Raw genomic sequence first — 18,892 nt, 5'->3', positions numbered from 1 at the left:
CAGCTACCACTGGTATCATACAGAATGAATGTCTCAATAACACCTGGAGGTATCATGCTTAAAATAACACTTATGGAAAGACAATAAAGACTGCTAGGAGGAATGACTAATGAGTCGTTAATCATCCTGTCTAAAGCTGATACTATACCTTGTGTATTAAAGACAATTTTCTCCCGAGGAAGAGAAAACTTCCCAGTTCCAGTGGAGCACACATAGACGGCACTCTCAGTATACAGATAAGCAGTCTGGTTTGAAAAGTTTGGGACCATCAGCCGACACATAATCAAGTCTTCAGACTGAAAATTAAAGATTATATTTAATGAGAATTAAATATAATATAAATTAATGAGAGAGAGAGAGACAGCATGAGCGGGGGAGGGGCAGAGAGAGAGGGAGACACAGAATCCGAAGCAGGCTCCAGGCCCTGAGCTGTCAGCACAGAGCCTGATGCGGGGCTCAAACCCATGAACCTGAGCCGAAGTCAGATGCTCAACCACCAGAGCCACCCCTGTTAAGGCATCATTATTTTTTTTTTTCATTTTCTTATTTTTTTTCCAATATATGAAATTTATTGTCAAATTGGTTTCCATACAACACCCAGTGCTCATCCCAAAAGGTGCCCTCCTCAATACCCATCAACCACCCTCCCCTCCCTCCCACCCCCCATCAACCCTCAGTTTGTTCTCAGTTTTTAAGAGTCTCTTATACTTTGGCTCTCTCCCACTCTAACCTTTTTTTTTTTTTTTTCCTTCCCTCCCCCATGGGTTTCTGTTAAGTTTCTCAGGATCCACATAAGAGTGAAACCATATGGTATCTGTCTTTCTCTGTATGGCTTATTTCACTTAACATCACACTCTCCAGTTCCATCCACGTTGCTACAAAGGGCCATATTTCATTCTTTCTCATTGCCACGTAGTACTCCATTGTGCATATAAACCACAATTTCTTTATCCATTCATCAGTTGATGGACATTTAGGCTCTTTCCATAATTTGGCTATTGTTGAGAGTGCTGCTATAAACATTGGGGTACAAGTGCCCCTGTGCCTCAGTACTCCTGTATCCCTTGGGTAAAATTCTAGCAGTGCTACTGCTGGGTCATAGGGTAGGTCTATTTTTAATTTTCTGAGGAACCTCCACACTGTTTTCCAGAGTGGCTGCACCAATTTGCATTCCCACCAACAGGGCAAGAGGGTTCCCGTTTCTCCACATCCTCTCCAGCATCTATAGTCTCCTGATTTAAGACACCATTATTAAACAATACTTACAATATTAAACAACTGCTTCCTGTCAGCTGCTTCCACTCTCATTTAGCTAAGGCTGCACAAAGGAACAAATCTAAGATGGCAAACAAAATGCAATGCCTAAACACTGGCTATTTAAAAATATTTCCAAGCCCCACAGATCAATCTCCTAAAAAGATTTGACCCTGCAATGGTTAAGACAAACAACTCGTATGAGTTGAGTTACTCATGAGTATGTTACTGTCATCTGTAATTTACGATAGAAATCTTACCTGAAAAGGTGGATTATACTGAGTGACTTCTACAGTTACTACATCAGACATTTGGTGGCCATTATCTTCTACTGTTATCAGAGAGTAATAGATGAGACATGGATTGTCCGCTGGGTGCCATGCAGCTGCCAAAATCAGGAGCCCATCACTAATCAATGAGAAAGAAAGATCTATAGCTCTTTGGAAAACAGCTTGTCTTCTCATATAGTTAAATATACACTGACCATATGACCTAGCAATCCCACTCCTAGATATTTACCCAAGACAAACAGAAACTTAAGTTCACACAAAAACCTGTGTGCCAATAGGTAGAGTAGCTTTATTCGTAACTGCCTAAAACTGGAAGCTCAAGATCCTTCAGCTGCTGAACTGATGAGCCCTGGTAATTCTACACAGTGTGCCACTACTCAGCAGTAAAAAAGAAGAAACTACTGAATGAATGTCAAATGCATTATGCCAGTCTCAAAAGGCTCGAATACTATATAATCCCACTTATATGGCATTCTGAAAAGGTAAAACTCCAGGGACTGAAAACACATCAATAGTTGCCAGGGGCTGAAAGAAGAGGAGGGGTTGATTACAAAGGGGCACGAAGGAATTCTTGGGGTGACGGAACTATTCCTCTTCTTGACTGTATCCCAAATGAGTGTGCATTTGTCAAAACTCATTGAATTATACACTAAAATGGATGAATTTTACTGTATATAAAATAAGCTCAATAAATCTGACTTAAAAAAACATCAAATTGGGGCATCTGGGTGGGTCAGTCAGTTAAGCGTCTGACTTCAGCTCAGGTCATGATCTCGCGGTCTTTGAGTTCGAGCCCCATGTCAGGCTCTGTGCTGACCGCTCAGAGCCTGGAGCCTGCTTCAGATTCTGTGTCTCCCTCTCTTTCTGCCCCTCCCCCGCTTAAGCTGTCTCTCTCTCTCTCCCTCTCTCAAAAATAAACATTACAAAAAAATTAAAAAATCAAATCATCAAATTCAGGGGTTGGCAAAGCATAACCCTCAAGCCGCACTGTGCCCAAGTGAGTTTTTATAAATGAAGTTTTACCGGAATACAGCCACGTCCACCTATTTCTATACTGTCCATGGATGCTTTTGTGCTATCACTGATTGAGTACAATAATTGCAGTGAAGGCCACAATGGCCCCCAAAGCCTGAAACAGCCAGTCTGGGGCCGTTCATAGAAAAGGTTGCCAAACCCTGGCCTAATCTGTTCTTTGAAGTTTACTTTGGTCCAGAAGAAGATTTTGTTTTTAATTGTAATAGTCAGTTACAGAAATCTCCATGTGAAGACAAACCTTTTTCTCTCTTAAAGCTTCTATGTTCCTCTCAAGTCTATCAAAATTGTTGCCCTCAAAAAGAATTAAATGGTCTCTACCCTTAACCCCTCCGGAACTTTCAGTAGTGTTAATTATTAGCCACTTCCATTCAAGTCTCAGAAACATTAACAGGGCGGTAAGCGCCCTCTACTGACAACTAAAAACAAGAAACGGGGGGTGGGGAACCAAACAAAAAAACCAAGAAAGTGGCAGCCAGGGACTCAGTGACACACCACTCCAAACCAAGCAGTCCTAACGTGGCTCTGACTCCTTTTCCACTGTTTTCTTCACCCAATTCCTGAACCTTTATCACTTCTACTTGGACTCTTGAAAGAAATTTAAAAATATCGGTCCAAATTTGTAACATACGGGCAATGACCTGAAGAGCTAATACAGGACATGGAAGAATGTTACGCATAAAAAGGAACTAATGGATTAACGACCTAAATGTGAGACCTGAAATCATAAAACTCCTAAAAGAAAACACAGGCAGTAATCTCTGGGGCAGCAGCTTTAGCAACATATTTATGAGTATGCCTCTTCAGGGAAGGGAAACAAAAGCAAAATAAAGTTATTGGGGCTACAACAAAATAAAAAGCTTTTGCATGAGAAAAGAAACAATCAACAAAACAAAAAGGCAACTCACTGAATGGAATTTTGCAAATAATGTATCTGATAAACGGTCAGTATCTAAAATATGTGAAGACATACAACTCAACACCAAAAAACCCAAAAACCCAATTTAAAAATGGACAGAGGGCCTGAATAGACATTTTTTTTAATGTTTATTATTTATTTTTGAGGAAGACACAGTGTGGGAGGGAGAGAGGCAGAGAGAGAGGGAGACACAGAATCCGAAGCAGGCTCTAGGCTCCAAGCTTTCAGCACAGAGCCCAACACAGGTTCGAACCCACGAACCATGAGATCATGACGTGAGCCAAAGATGGATACTTAACCAACTGAGCCACCCAAGTGTCCCTGAATAGACATTTTTCTAAAGAAGACACACAGATGGCCAACAGCCATATAAAAAGATGCTCAACATTAGTAATCATCAGGGAAATGCATATCAAAACCACAATGAGATAATACCTTACACCTATTAGAATGGCTAAAATCAAAAAGACAAGCATTAACAAGTGTTGGTGAGGATGTGGAGAAAAAGGAGCCCTCATACTCTGTTGGTGGTAATGCAAACCTGGTACAGCCACTATGGAAAATAGTATAGAAGTTTCCTGAAAAATTAAAAATTGAAATACTATATGATCCAATAATTCCACTATTGGGTATTTATCCAAACAAAACGAAACCCTAATTCAAAAAGATATATGCACCCCTATGTTTATTTTATTTTGAGACAGAGAGAGAGAGAGAGAGAGAGAGAGCAAGCAGGGGAGGGGCAGAGAGAAAGGAGGACAAAGGATCTGAAGCGGGCTCTGTGCTGACAGCAGTGAGCCCGATGTGGGGCTCGAACCCACGAACCGTGAGATCACGACCTAAGCCAAAGTCAGATGCTTAACTGACTGAGCCACCTAGGCGCCCCACCCCTATGTTTAATTCAGCATTGTTTACAACAGCTGAGATATGGAATCAACCCCAGTGTCCATTAACAAATGAACGGATAAAGACGATGGAATATTACCCAGCCATAAAAAAGAATGAGATCCTGCCATCTGTGACAACATGAATGGAACTAGAGGGTATTATGCTAAGTGAAATAAGTCAGACACAGAAAGACAAATACCATACAATTTCACTTACATGTGGAATCTTAAAAACAAAACAAATGAACAAAAACAAAAGAAGACTCCCCAGAAGGGAGGGGGGTGAGGGAATGGGTGAAATAAAGCGGGCTAAGAAGTACAAACTTTCAGTTATACAATAAACAAGTCACAGAGATGAAAAGTATTGCCAAAACACAACACAAAAAAGGAACCGAGCGAGCTCCTGGAGAATGCAGTCTTAAAAATACCAAGGACGGAGGTACAGTTGGTTACACCGATGATAAGACTCTACGTTGAAGTTACTTTAAAGACTGCCTCAGGGGGCCTCAGTGGCTCAGTCAGTTAAGTGTCGAACTCTTGGTTTCTGCTCATGTCATGATCTCACAGTTCGTGAGTTCGAGCCCCGTGTTGGGCTCTGCACTGACAGTGTGGAACCTGCTTGGGATTCTCTCTCTCCCTCTCTCTCCACCTCTCCTTCTCTCTAAAAATTAACATTAAAAAATAAATAAATAAAAATAAAATAAAGACTACATCACTGGGTGATAAGGAGCGCCGAGTCATGGAGACACATCTAACAGAACTCCTTAGAGAGTGGTGCTAGGCCAGGTTTGACATCTTTAGAAAAACATTGTCACATTCTAAAAACCATGAAGCTGTTTTAGGTAGTAGAGATGACAGAACAATAGATAATGAAAATTTTGCAAACCAGCAAAAATTTAACAAATTTTTATGTGAGTACATACATAATACATTTATGATTTAAAAAATCCAACTTCATATCTAGAATGAAGCTATCTGAGGGGCGCCTGGGTGGCTCAGTCAGTTAAGCGTCCGACTTTGGCTGAAATCACGATCTTGTGGTTCGGTTCATGAGTTTGAGCCCCACGTTGGGCTCTGGGCTGACAGCTCAGGGCCTGGAGCCTGCTTTGATTCTTTGTCTCCCTCTCTCTGCTACTCTCCCACTCGCACTCTGTCTCTCTCTCTCTCTCAAAGATAAACATTAAAAAAAAAAATTAAAATGAATGGAATGGAATGGAATGGAATGGAATGGAATGGAATGGAATGGAATGAAATGAAATGATCTGAGGGGAGCCTAGGTGGCTCAATCAGTTAAGGGTCCGACTTCGGCTCAGGTCATGATCTCATGGTTTGTGAGTTCAAGCCCCGCATCGGGCTCTGTGCTGACAGCTCAGAGGCTGAAGCCTGTTTCAGATTCTGTGTCTCCCTCTCTCTCTGCCCCTCCCCGACTTGTGCCTCTCTCTCAAAAATAAATTAGCTTAAAAAAATAAAATAAAATAAAATAAAATAAAATAAAATAAAATAAAATAAAATAAAAAATAAATAAAATAAAATAAAATAAAAAATAAATAAAATAAAAAATAAATAAAATAAAATAAAATAAAAATAAAATGAATCTGAGTTTTGTCAGTAATAATCTAGTAAAAGAACTTATAAGCCTGCTCACTGAAAATATAAGCCTTGGTTGTAAACCTGGCCAAAACGAACAACAGATCAAGGAGCATCCATAAGCACTGGGAAGGCAAACACTATTCTTTCTTTTTCTTTTTTTTTTTTTAAGTTTTTTTGATGTTTTTATTTTTGAGACAGAAAAAGAGAGTGTGAGTGGGGGGGGGGGGGGGGGCAGAGAGAGGGAGACACAGAATCCGAAGCAGGCTCCAGGCAGGCTCTGAGCTGTCAGCACAGAGCCCGACCGGGGGCTCGAACTCACAAACCGTGAGATCATGACCTGAGCCGAAGTCAGACACTTAACCGACTGAGCCACCCAGGTGCCCCAACAAACACTATTCTTAAATGAAGAAACATATGCAGACACAGATACTCCATATGGATCACTAGAGGGCCCAGAAGGAGAACAAGAGCCGTGTCTTGCAAACCCCACAAGCATCTTGTTAGCATGACAAAAATGGGGGAAAGGAGCTTGGGGTTTGGCCCAGTACAGCAATTCCTAAGTATGTTTCTCTTTTCTGTTTTCAGCCCACGTCTCCATTCTGAAAAGTGTATGTGGAAACATGTCTGCATCGTATGCCCACGTGGGTTGCGTCCTACCAGCAGTTCTAAATCTCTGAAAGTCTGGTAAAGATAAAGGAAAACAGATAAACTATATTTAATTAAACCATACATGAGAATTCAGTATATACTATTGTTTATACCTCTTTGATAGTTTATATAAGGTTTTCAGAAACTATAAAGAAGGATCTTACTGACATTCTCAAGAGCCTGAGAGAGAAAAATTATACAGCAAAACTATAATATCCTTCCAAGAGATAAGAATTTGTTCTACTAAATTAAATTACCCTAAAAACACATAAAAACTGCCTTTAACTTCTGGTAAGTTGTGTTTTGAAGGATTCCAAGTCATACATTGGCACTGATTACGAACTTTCTCATGGACGCCATGTTACGAATGATTTTTAAGTTCCATATGACCTTTGGTATTAAAACTAAGTAAGACAGGATATATTAACTTTATCAGACTAACCTGGGATCTTAAGTACCACTTAGAGCCTTGTTTCTAAGAGGAAATTCACTGGGACTATAAACTCTGAGTTCTAACGTGTATTGCCAAGACAAAACCTCACCCCACCTTCCTTTCTCCAATACAGCCACAAACACAGGCTTACTAAAGCAAAAGATGTGGACAAATATGCCTGGTATCTCCACTGAGAAGAGAAGGAGGACAGCACGGAGCACCCACAGCAGCAGGGAGGGCATTTCTTAGCACGAAGAAAGAGAAGCTCCAGCCATGAGAGCAGGAAAGATGAGTCTTGAACTAGGGCAGGCAAGTAATATAAGAATACACAGCTGAAGGCTGAGAACTGCCTACATTTGTCAAATGAACCAGCATCTCTAGATAAAGAACATAAAATCATTGAGTGAGGTATAACAGTATGAAAGGATTAGCATTAGAAGAACAGATAGCAAGACTGCTCATCATTTTATAATAAACATTATTTTCCCAAACAACGATCTATATTCTTTATGAGACAAACTAACTGCTTACCAGTTCTGCTTCAAATCCAAATACCGAATGTTGACCCCTTCTTTAATAGCTTCGTAGTTACTCTCAGATCCCTACGTGAAAACATCAATAACGTAAGCTCCTGGAGTGTAAGGATTTCTTTTCAACTTTGTATTCCCAGCACCTACTAAACGGTTCAAATAGTTATTAAATAAATAAAAATAATGGATGCATTTTAAAAATTATTAGGTAAATCAGTGAGTTCCACTATTTCTAGAGATTGAATGCGCCCTGTTTATCTGATGGCTAAAAACAGTGCATTGCATAATGTCATCTAAATAATGAGAGAAACTAGCATTCTCATATAGCCATAAATGTGAATTACAGAAATGAATATTATTGTTCCTTACCCAAATAGCATCAGTAATGTTTTCCTTCAGAGCTCTGTTTATATCCCAACTATGTGCTTGTTTTTCTGAAGAATCATCTAATTCCCATTTACTGATGTTTGAACTTGTCAGGCTATAAAAACTTGCTCTGTCTCTATCCCAAAGGACACTTGAAAGCTGTATGGAGAGAAGAAAAAGGTTAAGTTTATAGATTTTTTTTAGTTCTAATGTTAATGAACTATTTTTCTGAAATCTAAATTTTATATATTTTGTGAGTATTCTATTAGTAATCTTAGCAGAATTCTTCATTTAGGATTCAAAGAAAGGAGTGATCCTCAAATGGACCTTGAAAGCCAGGTCAGATTTTCATAGGCAGAAATATGAAAGCAGACAGCCCACAAAGAGCACAGTTGGGAGTTAGGAAAGTTGTAAGGTCTTTCAAAGAGCAACCAGCACATTGGAAATAATGCTCAATGTTACAAGTAGAAATAATGCTTAAATGAAACATGAGGGACACACGGCAGAGAGTCGGGAATATGAGTTTGTAAACCTAGTAAGCAAGGGAGATATTCTCAATGGCTTTTGAACTCAAGAGCTGTGTTACAGGAAAGTGAATGTGGCAGGGATGTGTATAGTTAGTTACATGTAGGCAGATTATTTTGCCTTTTCAAGTATACACTTGGTTATGAAGTACAGACGTGTTTTTTTTTAAGATGGGCACACGACTGTTTTGAGCTGAAGCCCTAATTTTCTCCGTTTCTCTTGTCACCATGATTCTGGCCACTAATGGGTAAGGAGGCCGACGGTGAGTGAACGGAACTGGCACCAAGAGCTTAGGGGAAATTTAGCAAGAGTACAGATTAGGGCATAACAATGGAAGCAAAAGACAGGGATGAAAATGAGACATGACAGAAATCAAATCTACAGTATCTGGTAAGTAAGAAGGAGACAGAGACACACACACACACAATCAAGGTTTATACCTGGGTCACTGAAAAAACAGGGTCATGGACAGAAATAAACAGGTCAAAAGAGAAGTTTTATATACACTTTTGGTGTAGAAAATGGGAGAGAAAAAGGAATATGGTCCATTTGTTTTCAGACAGGTCAGGTTTTAGGTTCAAAGAGCATCAAGAAAGCAGATGATGAGAGCAACCTGAAATTAGAAGGGAAGAGCACAGTAGAAAGAAAATGTGCTTTCCATTCTAACGTGCCTGGGCACGGAGTCGTTCCATAACCTCAGGCAGCTTACATGACATCCCTGAGGCCGTATTCTCATTGGCAAACTGGGGAGAAAGCTCTCTACATCATAGGTGATTGTAATTGTTACTCGAGATAACAACTACAGAGCACCCACCATGCTCCATAAATGTGAGCTCCCATCCGCCTCCCTTCACTAGTCCAGAGCCTGAGGCACAAGCCCAGCCAACAGACCCAGATTTGAGTCATCCACACAAACAGCTGCAGTAATGGGAGTGAACACACTTTTGGTTAAGTCTAAAAAGCAAAACTGGTCCTTAAGCACATATATAATTTTACAAAACAGTTTTAATTCGAAGATTCAAAAGAATCCATATGATTTATTTAAGAATATTACAGTTACAGTGTGAGAGGGTTAGTATGGCATCTCATTTGATCACAATAAATATGCATCATTGAAAAGATCAAAGGTTTTATTTCATATACACTAGTGTTCATACGGAGGCAATATCAACTTCATAGGAAACTTCCAACTTAATGATTTCATGAAGAAACAGGCTCATAAAACAACGTCATTTCATCAACTTACGATGAGATCAGTACTTGGAGATAAAATCCCCAAGAGAGAAGAAACCTTCCGACCAATTCCTGAAAGCATGCCTTGTCCTTGAGGCAGGATATGTTGATGAATCTTTCCTAAACTTTCAGGTATCAGTCGAATCAGCTGGCTTCCCGATGAGGACAAAATAAAACTTTCTCCCTATGAACAAATATCGTGAAATTCGTTAAGTAAGCTTCTATAACTAAGATGAAGAACATTAACAAAAAATGCTTTGATACAGAGATAAATGATCTAGCATCTCCCTTAAAACAGATTTAAAAGAATAAAAAAAGAAAACTTTATTAAAATGATTTACTTATGAATCCATTCACATAATACTACTAATTCTACATAGGAAACCTTCAGTTGCAATTCTGTTTTTTTCATTGAGTGTCTGAATTCTGATTTTTAAATTACAGGTTCATCACATTACAGGTTCAACAAATCAAGTACCACATTTTATTCTTTGGTCGACCTACAGAGTGTATTTTAGCCAACCAGACTTCATAACGTCTAAGGGCTTCAAAGCCACCATCAGAAAATATTTCCGAAAGAAATGAATACCGCTGGCTACTATCCGGATACTGGTATTTCAGAGTCCTAGGAGAAGGGCTTTCCTTTGCCCAACTGTTCAAATCCTAGACCCTTACATTCTTCTCTTGGCTCCTGAATTCCTCTCTGGCCTGTATGGTCTATTCAAAACCCTGTATTTTTAGTTGTTCACATCTCACTTCCAAGTCAAATTACAGCTTTCCAATAAATATAAAAGAATATCTATTGTATACCTGCACTGCTGTTAGGAAACTGTAAGTCTTATCACCTCCTAAATCCACGAAGGTCTCTGTGTAGATGTCTTCACTGGCAAGGCTTGGCCAATAGCGGATGGATCCTTCTCTGGTGGCAACCATGACAGCAACAGCCTTGAAACAAGATCATAACGCTCAGCAATCACAGTAAAAAGAAGTACCCTAAAACTAGCAATCTGGTGACACTGATAAAAAGAAAACAGGGCAATTTATTATTTAAGAGAAATTAGGGGGAAAAAAACCACCTCTTTTTTTGTATTTTAAAAATTATCACATTATAAAATTGACTTTCTTTTCCTTTTGCTGTGCAGTTCTGTAAATTTTAACACACGCAAAGATCCATGTAACTACCACCACAATAAGAATACAGCACAGTTCCATTAACATCCAAAACTCCCTAGTGCTATGTATCCCTTTATGATCAGACCTTTCCCCTATCCTAACCCTGGCGACCACTATTTCCATCATCATAGTTTCATCTTTCTGAGAATGTCAAGCAAATGAAACCATACAGAATGTAACCTTTAAGCACTGTTGATCTCACTCAGCATGTCTCTGAGATACATCCAGGTTGTCACTTGTATCAAGAGCTCATTCCTTTTTACTGCTGAGTACTATTCCATTCTATGGATGAAACCATTCGTTTATTCATTCACTCGCTAAAGGACATTTGGGTTGTTTCCACCTTTGGCTATCATAAACAATGTGATATGAATGCTGTAACATTCATGTACTGTTTTTTGTGTAAACGTAAGTTTTAATTTCTCTGAGGTAAACAGCCAAGAATGGAATTGCTCGGTCAAAACAGCAAGTGTATTTTAACTACTAGAAAGTGAAAGTCAAGTAGCTGTACCACTTTGCATTCCCACCAGCAAAGCACAATTTCCAGTTGCTCTACATCCTTGTCAGCACTTGCCAGTTCAAGTACTTTGTATTTCAGCCACTGTAATACGTAGTACTGTGATATCTCACTCTAGTTTTGATTTACATTTCTCTAATGACTAATGATGTGAACATCTCTGTGACATCCTTACATCCTCTTTGATAAAGTGTCTGTTCAAGCCCTGTCCCCTGTTTTTAAATTGGGTTGTTTTCTTATTAAGCTTTCAGAGTTTGTTTTACATTCTAGATATAAGTCCTCTGTTGGATATATAACTTGGAAAGATTCTCTCCCAGTCTGTAGCTTGTCTCTTCATTTTCTTGTCAGTGTCTCTGACACCAAGTTTCTAATTTTGATGAAGTCTGCCTTATCTATTTTTTTCTTTCATGAATCATGCTTTCGGTGATTTCCCAAAACTCTTTGTCTAACGCCACGTCATGATGATTTTCTCCTGTTTTCTTCTAAACATTTTACATCTAGACCTACGATCCATTTTGAGTTAACCTCTGTATACGGTATGAGGTGTTTTTTTGTTTTGTTTTTTGCCTAAGGATGCCCAATGGTCCCAGCACCATTTGCCGCAAAGACTACCCTTACTTCACTGGCTTGCTACTGCAGCTCTGTTAAAGACCAAAGGGACACCTCTTTGTTGATCTGCATCTGCACTCTCTATTCTGTTCAGTTGCCCTTAGGTGTCTACCTCTTTGCCAATACTAGTATCTTGATTCCTGTAGCTTTACAGTTATGTCTCTGAATCAACTTGGATAATGTTGATTGGATAATTCCTCCAATGTTACAACTTCCCTTATTTAAATTAAAAAAAAAAAAAATACACACACACACACACACACACACACACACACACACACACACACACACATCAAGCATTTAAGTCACCTACCTGAGTAGAATGTGCTTCACCTGAGGTAGCAGAATAAGAGAGAGCCACCAAGTCAGCACTCCAGTGGAAGTCACTTGGTGGCAGCTGAAGCTCTTTGCAAACAGATAACTAAAGAACAAACCCAAACAAAAAAAAATCTTTCACATCAAATCCGATTCTTTGCATATGCACCCCGACTTCATGATTTCCCTTCCTTGTACATTTCAGAATCTGAGTCATTGCTGGAAATATTCTACAAACGTACTTTTTTCTCACATCTTTTTGATCAGCTTCTCGTCAGGCCCTTCAGTCATTTTAAAGCAAAATATTTTAAGAGATATAGAATCAGAAAAACTTAAGAGCTAGACCAGACTCTGAACATCAACTAGCTCAGTATCTTTCTAGACTAAAAAAAGTCTGCAAGACTTAAGAGAAGTCATACTTCCCGTAAAGAAGTATGTAGGCTTCCTATGGAATTTTCCCAGTCTAGTCTTGATTTATTTGACATCTAAAATCAGCATGACTACAGAGCAATTAATTATACCAAGGTGTCTAGAAAATATTTCTTAGCCTCAGCCAAATATCAGGCTCCTGCTGCTAACTCTTCATGGCCCCCAGAACTTTCCCTCACCTATGCTCTTAACTACAAATACTATCTTCTCGGCAGAAGTACAGAGGCCAGCAGACACGAAGAGTTTAAGTAAGCAAGAATCCCCAGGTCCAACAGAACGATGGCCCAGTAACAGTGACCAGTGAGTGGTTGCAAGAGACTATGCCTCATCTGGAACAGACAGGAAAATAGGTTGCCGAGGATAAGTTCCTAGAAACGCAAATGATAATCCCATGTGAGAAACCGACAACTGAAAGTTAAACTAGCAATTGCTAAAATTGGTATCATTTTTTTCCCATTAAACACCATTCAGTAGACTCAGTGAATCATAGTCCTATCTTAGAAATATATAACCTCAGGGGCGCCTGGATGGCTCAGTCAGTTAAGCATCCGACTCTTGATATCAGCGCAGATCATGACACCAGGTTCATGGGATTGAGCCCAGCATCAATCACGTGGGATTGAGCTCTGCACTCAGCATGGAGCCTGCTTAAGATTCTCCCTCACTCTCTCTCTCAAAAGAAAAAAATTCCCCTCCCCCGTTCATGCTCTGTCTCTCTCTGTCCCAAAAATAAAAAAAAAAAAAAAAAAAAAAAAAAAGTTGAAAAAAAAAGAAATACAAAAAGGGGCGCCTGGGTGGCGCAGTCGGTTAAGCGTCCGACTTCAGCCAGGTCACGATCTCGCGGTCCGTGAGTTCGAGCCCCGCGTCAGGCTCTGGGCTGATGGCTCGGAGCCTGGAGCCTGTTTCCGATTCTGTGTCTCCCTCTCTCTCTGCCCCTCCCCCGTTCATGCTCTGTCTCTCTCTGTCCCAAAAAAAAAAAAAAAAAAAAAAAAAAAAAAAAAGTTGAAAAAAAAGAAAAAAAAAAAGAAAAAAATTAAAAAAAGAAATAAGCTCAGTTCATTAGCTAATGTGGGCAGTATTTATTCTTAAACTTCATTAGGCAGACTGGCATGGCATTCATAACACTCACTAAAAATTTTAATAACATGGATCCTATTTAAAATTATGAAAGGGGAGAAACTTTTTTTCCCAACATAAAAATGTGAATGTATGCTCTGTAATTCATACCACTATGAAAATGCAAATCTAATGAGTAAATTCAGATTGTGTCCTCCAACAACTCTAAAAATTTAGAGTAAAAATTAAGAGCCAACTGGTAATCCTTTCCTCTTCTCCTTCTAGCTTTCTCAAGAGCCATTACCTTAGTAATAGGTGACAGAGCAATCTTCCAAATAATGAGTTTCTCTTTGCAGACCAGACAAGCCCATCCACCTTCATCTATGTGAACAGTCAGCTGATCATCAACTAAAAAAAAAAAGTACATAACTTACATATTTAACCTCAAAGAACGAGTAAGAAAAACTGTAACAAAAAAAAAAAAAGAAACAGAAAAGAAAAACTGTTAAAATTCCTTATACCAAGATCTTCTTTATGGATACATTCTTTATTGGAAAAAAAAAAAGTAATTACCACAGATAAAAAAGATTCATTCATATGAAAAAAATGCCCTTGAGTAATTCAAGAGTTAGAGTTATTAATATCCAAAACAAGAGAGCCATTTAACTTTGATAACCACTTTTAGCCTTTTAGCCTTTTATATTTTGGCCTTAGGTTTACTATCTTTTAATATTGGCCATAAACAAGTATCTTACTTTCTACAATATTTAGTAACATTCATAATTTTATTTTGATACAGCAATGCAAATAATAATCTCTCTCATTAAATATATAAAGAATTTCAAGAAAAAATTATTCCTTCAAAAGAACATGACTTTCAAATACCTTCTTTAAAAGTTTGATAAATCACTTCATTATACGTAGACATCAAGGGTTGCATTCCATAGTAAGTGACAAAACTAAATTAGTATATTGCTGTCATAAGCACTGGCGGTAAACCTCAGTTAAGTGTGTTAGCCCTGGAAACTTAATTAATTTGAGCTCTGCTCTTTGCCTAAAGCAGGGTAGAAGGGCAAAATAAAAGGCATCAATAATCTACAAGCTAAAATACTAAATCATGCCTAGGCTAAGTGTGGGCTTTTGCTGAATTAGAGTATCTGTTCAATATTTTCATTTCCTGAAAGCAATATAGCAGCTCCAAAGACTCTACTGGCAAACCTGTGGGGTCCCTGACTTAACACACAGCACTTGGTAGGTTTCCATATTCAGAAAAGTTCTTCAAGTTTACACACCCTTAAGTTTACACATCTTGATTTTGAGGGACTCTCTCCTCTGAGGCTGTGTACTATTTGTTATTAACAGTCTGGTGGCATGAACCAGGAGTATGTTAAAAGGTTTAAATACTATTTGAGCTGAAATTTTTAGAGGACTAAAGAAAAATATAATACATGCTATATATAATTAAAACAAGAAAAGTACATGATGGAGGTTACAGTGGAAGTTTAGTTGTCTGAAAACCTCTGTACCTGGGTTCCCAAGGTCTCACAGGCAAGATACGTAGTTCAAGTTGATGAGAAATATTCCTTCTAGAATGGAGTACTTTAAACTTATTTGACCATCATTCACAATATGAAATATATTTTATATCATGATGCATTCACATGTAATTTAAGTAAAACACACAAAACTTATGTAACATTATGACATAAAACGCACTCTGATGTTTTGCTTTCAATTTTTTTAAGTGCTGGCCATGACCACTAAACTGATTTCAGTCACTACCTACAGTTTGAAAAACACTGTTCCAAAAAAATCACAGAAATCTAGAATTGAATCATAAATAAAAATGACTTGGGCAGATCATGGAGGATGCTGTGAACTTTGTTCTGCCAGTCACCCAACCCCTTATCCTTACTGTTGCCTTTCTGACGCTTGCGTGACTGCATCTTCCAAACTCCCACTCTAATTCTCTGCCAACAGAATCTCCTGAAGGTACTTTACGCTGATAACATAAATGTGTACATATAGCCTCTGGGATACTCCAAAGGATCCAGAAATGGAGGTAAGACTTGATCTTACAATAACGTTATTATACCCATACTCATAACATGACAGAGTGGTTATTATACCCATACTCATAACATGACACTCGCAATCAAATTTTGAAATTGGACTGAGTTTTGCATATGCAGTGTTTACGACCACTGAAGAAGTAATCTGTGCTAAAAATGGACTCACTCTGCTTCTCAAATTTATTACATTTTGCAATTCATGGAAAACCAAATGTTACCTGTTTCTACCCCATTTAAGTGAAGGTATACCAGAAAAAGCACAAATTTCAATCTCGGACCCAGGGACAGGCTTCATTCTGAATTGCTAATATAGGCAAATGGAAATGACACTCACCTTCAGCCAATGTTAGGGCTTCCATTACTTTAACAGGGAGAGAAGATCCAAATGTTTTCACATCATAGTTCATAGACTCAGTTACACAGTGGTGTGGCAGTATTCGTGTAGGTGTTCCTCTAAAGAAAAGAGACCATACAACTTGCATGATATTTAAAATTTTCCGTTATGCTTACTTTTATGTACTATTTTCATATAAAGAAAAGATCTTTGATAAACAAGAAAAAAAATGAGCTGTAGCAGTAAAAGAAAACTCTGGCTCATGTGTACTGTGTAAATATATTTTACATTAAAAAAAGACTGACAGGATATAGGAAAATTTGGCTTCTGACTCTTATGCTCTAGTAATCAGATGCATGCTCCGTTCACTTAAACTCTTTATATGACTGTATCCTTCGCTATGTAATACAAAGGTTGGACTAGATCAGCATTTTCCAAATTGTGGGTCACTGTGAGGGTCTCAATTAACATTTCTGAAAAATAAAATAGGATATAAACTAGAATTTATCCTACACTGTGGCCAAAAAGTTTTACAAACATTGGATTAGATTATCTTTCAGCTCTCATCAGCTCTGGAATTTTTTTTTTTAATGTTTATTTATTTTTGAGAGAGAGAGAGAGAGAGAGAGAGAGAGACAGAGCACAAGTGGGGGAGGGTGGAGAGAGAGGGAGACACAGAATCCAAAGCAGGCTCCAAGCTCCGAGCTGTCAGCACAGAGCCTGACGCAGGGCTTGAACTCACAGACCATGAGATCGTGACCTGAGCCGAAGTCAGATGCTTAACCACCTGAGCCACCCAGGTGCCCCTAGAATTTTTTTTAATTGAAGTATAACTGACACACGTTACTTTAGTTTCAGATGTACAACATGGTGATTCGAAACTCTATGCTATGCTCACAAGGACAGTTACCATCTGTCACCACGCAACCCTATTACAGTACTGTTGACTATATTCCCTAGGCTGTACTTTTCATCACCATTATTTACCCATTTCCTAACTGGAAGCCTGTACCTCTCACTCCCCTTCACCCATTTTGCCCTCATCAGCTCTAGGATTACATGAAATCTACCAGATTTCTATAACTAAGAAATTAAATAGGGTCATGAGTATCTGCTGTTACCTGTTCTTTAATAGCAGATACAGTGTAGAAATTAGATCTTTTCACCTTGTCAACATTCAAAAAATAATGTAAAGTTACCAGTATAAAATTTATTCCATCTCTTATCATGAGGATTAAGTGAGCTTTGTTTCTTGAGAGTATTACAACAAAGATTTTTCTTTAAATGATCACTGGAAGGTAAAAAGAGATTTGAAACAAAACGCATTAAATAAAGTACAGCTTTACTTTTCTCAAAGGTAGTAAAAAAAACACTGAAAGATCACCACTTTGAAGAGCACTTTCGAGATGTAAAAGTCAAAGACGCAGTGAATTCTTTAAAAATCATGTCTCCTTGGAGCACCCGGGTGGCTCAGTGGGTTAAACAACCAAATCCTCTTTTCTGCTCAGGTCATGATCTCACGGTTGGTGAGTTTGAGCCCCACATCGCGCTCCGAGATGACAGTGTGGAGCCTTGGGATTCTCTCTCTCTCTGCCCCTCCTGTGTACACTCTCTTTCAAAGTAAGTAAAATAAACTTAAAAAAATTAAAAATCATTTCTCCTTTAAAGTATTGCAAGCATCTATAGATAATTTTAACTATAAGCTCAAGACCCAATATTACACTTTTCTTGCAAAGGAAAATTCTTTTTTCGTAGATGAATTCGGAGGAAACTACTTAGAAACATGTTACCTTCTACAGTTCTAGATTAATTATGAAAGCAGGATGCAGAGTATGGTTTAAGGAATGACGTGGACTGATGTGCCACACTTTTATTTGGGAACAAAACTACTATTCTTATCTCCCTGCTAGGAAAGACTTTCCCCTATTAATTTAGCTGCAAAGATAACTTCTCTTGCTAAAAGTCATGTAATTATCAGTCAGCAGATATTAATGGCAGTAACTATGTTAGGCATAACATCACTTTCCAGAATTGGAGATCCTCATTCCCACCGTCGTCGAGGGTTTTCGTATTGATTCATTTGGCCTTAAGAGAAGCAGGCTCAGGTCGCCTACTATTGCCATTTCACCAAATGAATCATGACTGACTTACAATGGAAGACGGGGGTAGTAAGGAGGCAGGTAACCACTGACTGAAATCCAATTTGTTCACTTATACACAGAGGTAATTCCATGAAAAGTGCAAAGTGAAGGCTTAAGAGATGAATTAAACTGAGGCTCGCAAAGATGGCGAAGGTCTAGTTCCCCCAGCCTTGGCATTACCTCCCCGCCCCCTCCTCCGCGTTCCGAAGGCGTCTGGAGACACTACCCCATCAGGCCCACTAACTCTATTGTTCACCAGACCCAACCGGGGACGATCACCTACCGCGAGCTCAGCGAGCTACGCCGGCCGACCGGCGAAAAGAGCGCCGGGGAGCTGACTGCAGACCCCAGGGATAGACCTTTCCTGCTTGTCGCCCGGGGCGTGGAGCCCGGCCCGACTCCGGCCAGCGGGCCCCTTCGAGTCCCGGGCCCCGGTGTCCGCGGAGAGGAGACGGCCGGGAACATGACGGAAAGGAGAGGCGACGGACACTCCGCCTGTGGGGCTGAAACTCCGCTCGCGCGCGGAGCTTGAACACCCG

The 18,892-nt window shown here is 39.2% G+C and overlaps 1 protein-coding gene across 4 annotated transcripts in view; it reads right to left on the bottom strand.

The window, feature by feature from the left end:
- The window catches only part of NUP133 (nucleoporin 133), a 55,932-nt gene extending 37,040 nt beyond the window's left edge, over positions 1-18,892 (bottom strand). For 2 of the 4 annotated variants that reach the window (XM_042908514.1, XM_042908515.1), the window contains exons 1-10: positions 18,637-18,892; positions 16,213-16,331; positions 14,111-14,214; positions 12,320-12,427; positions 10,518-10,652; positions 9,721-9,891; positions 7,953-8,108; positions 7,585-7,655; positions 1,515-1,662; positions 149-296 (exon numbers count right to left, since the gene is read on the bottom strand). In XM_042908514.1, coding sequence (XP_042764448.1) covers positions 149-296; positions 1,515-1,662; positions 7,585-7,655; positions 7,953-8,108; positions 9,721-9,891; positions 10,518-10,652; positions 12,320-12,427; positions 14,111-14,214; positions 16,213-16,331; positions 18,637-18,818 — 1,342 coding nt within the window. In that variant the 5' untranslated portion in view covers positions 18,819-18,892. Of the gene's footprint in view, positions 1-148; positions 297-1,514; positions 1,663-7,584; positions 7,656-7,952; positions 8,109-9,720; positions 9,892-10,517; positions 10,653-12,319; positions 12,428-14,110; positions 14,215-16,212; positions 16,332-17,333; positions 17,463-18,363; positions 18,462-18,636 lie in introns of those variants that run through there. The other 2 variants (XM_042908516.1, XM_042908517.1) reach the window with 2 other exon arrangements.

The sequence above is a fragment of the Panthera leo genome, chromosome D2 (assembly GCF_018350215.1).
Source record: "Panthera leo isolate Ple1 chromosome D2, P.leo_Ple1_pat1.1, whole genome shotgun sequence".
NCBI classification, from domain to species: domain Eukaryota; kingdom Metazoa; phylum Chordata; class Mammalia; order Carnivora; family Felidae; genus Panthera; species Panthera leo.
The sequence above is the reverse complement of the archived record's forward strand: the minus strand, read 5'-3'. Positions and strand labels throughout refer to the sequence as shown.